Source organism: Hypanus sabinus, chromosome 22 (assembly GCF_030144855.1).
Source record: "Hypanus sabinus isolate sHypSab1 chromosome 22, sHypSab1.hap1, whole genome shotgun sequence".
Classification (NCBI taxonomy): Eukaryota; Metazoa; Chordata; class Chondrichthyes; order Myliobatiformes; family Dasyatidae; genus Hypanus; species Hypanus sabinus.
In genome coordinates this window covers 22,152,851-22,158,402 of record NC_082727.1, presented here as the reverse complement: position 1 = coordinate 22,158,402, position 5,552 = coordinate 22,152,851, and the positions used below count along the sequence as shown (strand labels likewise).

General features: G+C 48.5%; 1 protein-coding gene across 4 annotated transcripts; it reads right to left on the bottom strand.

Annotated features, from left to right (window-relative positions):
• Positions 1-201: 201 nt before the first annotated feature.
• LOC132379425 (gastrula zinc finger protein XlCGF57.1-like) lies at positions 202-5,227 on the bottom strand. 4 transcript variants are annotated; one of them, XM_059947271.1, is made up of 2 exons: positions 5,181-5,227; positions 202-2,676 (listed from the first exon to the last, which is right to left on the bottom strand). In XM_059947271.1, the coding sequence occupies exon 2, from the start codon at positions 2,333-2,335 to the stop codon at positions 377-379; it is 1,959 nt and encodes a 652-aa protein (XP_059803254.1). In that variant the 5' UTR covers positions 2,336-2,676; positions 5,181-5,227; the 3' UTR covers positions 202-376. The 4 variants fall into 4 exon arrangements, with proteins under 4 accessions (XP_059803254.1, XP_059803251.1, XP_059803252.1 ...); XM_059947268.1 differs by having other exon boundaries at positions 202-2,849; positions 5,181-5,210; XM_059947269.1 differs by lacking the exon at positions 5,181-5,227 and adding an exon at positions 4,955-5,165 and having other exon boundaries at positions 202-2,849.
• Between the last annotated feature and the right edge of the window lie 325 nt (positions 5,228-5,552).

Genomic DNA, 5,552 nt, shown 5'->3' with positions numbered 1-5,552 from the left:
AAACCTCTTTAGCCACAGAGTGGTGACTGTTTGGAGAGCGAGAGGTGAACGGCAGGGATGGATTTAAAAGGACAGGGACCAGTTGGACTAAGTTGACTTCCTACTCTACACTGGGTGTGTTGTAGATTCACTAGGTACCTGAGACAGAGTTTAAAATAGAACTGATTTATTAGTCTCAGATTCAGAACATTGAACTCCAGTCCCATTAAAGATAAACATCAGTGGAAGAAACCATCCCTCCCTCCCGTGCCCAGAACTGGGTGTGATGAGCAGCAGCAATAATTACAGAGTTCGACACCAACAGTCACTCATGAACTTGCCTCTGGATTCAGCAACCAGATGGTTAAAAGTCCAACATGCAGCTTATTTCAACTTTTTATCCAGTGTGAACTCGGTAGTGCGTCACAAGGTGGGATAACCGACTGAACCCCTTCCCACAATCTGAGCAGGTGAACGGCCTCTCCCCAGTGTGAACGGACTGGTGTGTCAGTAGGTGAGATGACCGACTGAACCCCTTCCCACAGACCGAGCAGGTGAACGGCCTCTCCCCAGTGTGAACTCGCTGGTGTAGCTTCAGTTGAGATGACCGAGTGAATCCCTTCCCACAGACCGAGCAGGTGAACGGCCTCTCCCCAGTGTGAACTCGCTGGTGTAGCTTCAGATGAGATGACTGAGTGAACCCCTTCCCACAGTCTGAGCAGGTGAACGGCCTCTCCCCAGTGTGAACGGACTGGTGGGCCAGTAGGTGAGATGACTGAGTGAACCCCTTCCCACAATCTGAACAGGTGAACGGCCTCTCCCCAGTGTGAATGGACTGGTGTGTCAGTAGGTGAGATGACCGACTGAACCCCTTCCCACAGACCGAGCAGGTGAACGGCCTCTCCCCAGTGTGAACTCGCTGGTGTAGCTTCAGTTGAGATGACCGAGTGAATCCCTTCCCACAGACCGAGCAGGTGAACGGCCTCTCCCCAGTGTGAACTCGCTGGTGTAGCTTCAGATGAGATGACTGAGTGAACCCCTTCCCACAGTCTGAGCAGGTGAACGGCCTCTCCCCAGTGTGAACGGACTGGTGGGCCAGTAGGTGAGATGACTGAGTGAACCCCTTCCCACAATCTGAACAGGTGAACGGCCTCTCCCCAGTGTGAATGGACTGGTGTGTCAGTAGGTGAGATGACTGAGTGAACCCCTTCCCACAATCTGAACAGGTGAACGGCCTCTCCCCAGTGTGAATGGACTGGTGTGTCAGTAGGTGAGATGACTGAGTGAACCCCTTCCCACAATCTGAACAGGTGAACGGCCTCTCCCCAGTGTGAATGGACTGGTGTGTCAGTAGGTGAGATGACTGAGTGAACCCCTTCCCACAATCTGAACAGGTGAACGGCCTCTCCCCAGTGTGAACTCGCTGGTGTAGCTTCAGTTGAGATGACCGAGTGAATCCCTTCCCACAGACCGAGCAGGTGAACGGCCTCTCCCCAGTGTGAACTCGCTGGTGTAGCTTCAGTTGAGATGACCGAGGAAATCGCTTCCCACAATCTGAACAGGGGAATGGCCTCTCCCCAGAGTGAAATGACTGGTGTGCCAGTAGGTCGGATGACCGACTGAACCCCTTCCCACAGTCTGAGCAGGTGAACGGCCTCTCCCCAGTGTGAACTCGCTGATGCTCCTTCAGTTGAGATGACTGAGTGAATCCCTTCCCACAAACTGAGCAGATGAACGGCCTCTCCCCAGTGTGAACAGACTGGTGGGCCAGTAGGCGGGATGACTGAGTGAATCCCTTCCCACAGTCTGAGCAGATGAATGGCTTGTTCCCAGTGTGAACTGACTGGTGTCTCAGTAGGTTGGATGACTGAGTGAATCCCTTCCCACAGTCTGAGCAGGTGAACGGCCTCTCCCCTGTGTGAACTCGCTGATGTACTTTCAGTTGAGATGACCGAGTGAATCCCTTCCCACAGTCTGAGCAGGTGAACGGCCTCTCCCCATTGTGAACTGACTGGTGTGTTTGTAGGTGAGATGACTGAGTGAATCCCTTCCCACAGTCTGAGCAGGTGAACGGCCTCTCCCCTGTGTGAACTCGCTGATGTACTTTCAGTTGAGATGACCGAGTGAATCCCTTCCCACAGTCTGAGCAGGTGAACGGCCTCTCCCCATTGTGAACTGACTGGTGTGTTTGTAGGTGAGATGACTGAGTGAATCCCTTCCCACAGTCTGAGCAGATGAATGGCCTCTCCCCGGTGTGAACTCGCTGGTGTGTCTGCAGTTCAGATGACCGAGTGAACCTCTTCCTACACACGGAGCAGCTGAACGGCCTCTCCCCTGTGTGAATTTTCTGATGCATCTTTAGCTTGGATGGCAAAATGAATCACTTCCCGCAGTCAGAACAGGCAAACCATCGCACTATGGTGTGAACTTGCTGATATACCTCCAGGCTGGGTGACTGAATCGATCCCAACTCACACACAGAGCAGGTGAATGGCTTCCCCCCAGCGTGGTGCAGCTGACTGAGTGAATCCCTTCCCACACTGCGAGAAGATGAATGATATCAGCCAGCTGTCAGTTCTCTGGCGATTCATCGAGTCAGATGTAGCGAGTCCCTTGCTCAATCAGTGTGTGTAAAGAACTGATCTCCAGTGCACAATTGCTGATGTGTTCTCAACACCCTGGTTCCAGTGGATTTCCCTGAGTTACAACAGATAACTTCATTTCAGACACAAAGCACATTTTCAGCTGGGAAAATTTCAAGGATCAACAACAGATGTGTGTTACAAAGGAAATAAATGGCCACTCCTTAAATAATCTGACGTGTTGTTGTGTTTGAAATTCCCCTACACAAATTCTTGGCCATTTCTCACCTGTAAAAAGATTAACAAGGTATCAGTGGGTGAAGGGTAACAGTTCAGATGAGATCATTTTAATCTTTGTGGTGAGCTCTCACATCACACTGTTACAGCAAGGTTCAACCCAAGCTGGAAGAACAATTCCTCATCTTCTGACTGGGCATGGCTCAGACACTCAGTTCTCTAACTATCTTCCTGTCTGCATCAGAACAGGCCTTTTCTGTCCATCATTAAACTGTGACTTGACTAAATTTGTCTCTCACTGGCCCACCTCAGGGATGAGTGTTTAGCCCACTGCTCTACTCTCTATACACACATGACTGTGTGGCTCGGCCCAGCTCAAATACCATCTATAAATTTGCTGACGATACAACCATTGGCAGAATCCCAGATGGTGATGAAAGGGTGTATGGGGGTGAGATATACCGGCTAGTTAAGTGGTGTCGCAGCAACTACTTTGCACTCAACGTCAGTAAGACCAAAGAACTGATTGTGGACTTCAGAAAGTATAAGGTGAGGGAACACAAACCAATCTTTATAGAGGGATCAAAACTAGAGAGAGCAAGCAATCTCAATTTCCTTGGTGTCAATATCTCTGAGGACCTAACCTGGACCCAACATATTGACACAGCTATAAAGAAGGCAAGACAGCAATTTATATTTCCTTAGTGGTTTGAGATTTCTGGTATATCACCAAAAACACTCGCAAATTTCTACAGATGTGTCATGAATTGGTTGCATCGCCGTCTGATATGAGGGGGCTGCTGTACAGGGATGAAGTAAACTGCAGACTATTATAAAATTATTCAGCTCCATCATGGGCACTAACTTCCATAGTATCCAGTATCCAGGATACCTTCAGTGACCCAGAGCACACAGGACATGCCGCCATTACATTTACACCACATGCTGACCTGCAAAGCAAACGCATTATGAAGGACCTCACGCACCCCTCATACAAACTCTTCTGCCTCCTGCCATCTGGCAAAAGGCACCGAAGCATTCGGGCTCTCACGACCAAACCATGTAACGGTTTCTTCCCCCAAGCCAACAGACTCCTCAATACCCAGAGCCTGGATTGACACCAACTTACTGCCCTCTACTGTGCTACTGTCTTAGTTTTTTTTTTATAATGCCTGCACTGTTTTGTGCACTTTATGCAGACCTGGGTAGGTCTGTAGTCTAGTGTAGTTTTTTGTGTTGTTTTATGTAGTTCAGTGTAGTTTTTGTACTGTTTCATGTAGCACCATGGTCCTGAAAAATATCTTGTTTTTACTGTGCACTGTACCAGCCGTTATGGTCGAAATGACAATAATAAGTGACGACTTGACTTGACTCTTCTCAATGGTACCATCAGGAAAGAGATACAGAAACCTGAAGACAAATACAGGAACAGCTTCTTCCCCTCTGCCATCCAATATATAAATGGACATTGAACCCACAAACACTACCTTACTACTTTTTTTATTGCCCATTTTCTGCACTACTTATTTAACTAATATGTATAGTAATGCAGTCTTTTTTCTCTATTATCATATATGCATTGTCCTGCTGCTGCAAAACTAACACATTTCACGACATGTGCCAGTGATATTAAACCTGATTCTGATTCTCCAGTAGTATTATTTCAAGTTGTGGTCATGCCCACAGCTAGAATCACACGGCTGCTCCTGGAAACTTTCTAATAACTCTGACCCCTCCCCGATGTGATTTACAATGGTGAACTCATTGATAGCACGGGGGGGGGGGCGGAGCTCTAGTCTTTCTTATTGGAGTGTGGCAATTTTGTGATGAGAACTCTATAGATTACTCGTTACCTCGGGCAAAAGTGTTTGTATCAATATATAACCAGAGAGAATGGTACTTGTTCTGACAAGTAGAAGGGTCTAGAACAAGAGCAGGTAAAACAAAGGTGGTTTTCTCAAGAACTAAAGTTGATGGAAGAATTTTGTCTATCTTCCCCCATGCAGACCAGCTGACATTTTCATTAACTGGGAGATAGACTCTTCATCTGAGATTACATTGGAACCGTATGTTTGTTCCGAGTTCCTAATCCTTCGAGTTAGATAGCTGGAGCTCGGCTCCTATTCTCTCCGCCTGTGATTCCAAACACGACTTACGGGGAAAGTGCTGGAAGTGTCACCCATGGCTGCCTCTGTCGCTCAGTCCCGGTGATGGGCATACGCCGAAGTGGCGCCAGCACCTTCGCTCATCACTAGAAAACTCCCTGGGGCCAGGCTGAGAGAGGGGGAAAGGACCGGTGTACCAGGCCACCTTGTATCCGAGCTCTCAGCGATGGCCCCTCGGCCGCGGTAGAGACGCTTGTGCCGATAAACCCCTTCCTACCTGGGGCAGCTGATGCTCGAGCCTCTTGTCCACTAAGCGCATGCGCGATTTTCGGGCTCCGTCTTCACGCCTGCGCGATTTTCGGGCTCCGTCTTCACGCCTGCGCATTTGATCGCTAGGTCACCGACGGCGATTTCTGAATCGCGAAGGTTTCCGGGTAAGCGAGGTGCCATTAAGTTAAGTCAAATCAATTAAGTTTATTGTCCTTTAACTATATACATATTGTGATATTCTGGGTGGGGGCGTGGTCGAAAGCCCGCCCCTGCATTTCTAATTACCAGTACTGTTTGTTGTTCTTGTGTCAAAATGCTTTTATGGGATTATGGTGGGAAGTTCCATTTCGTTTATTATTACATTTTAGCTTGGGTTATA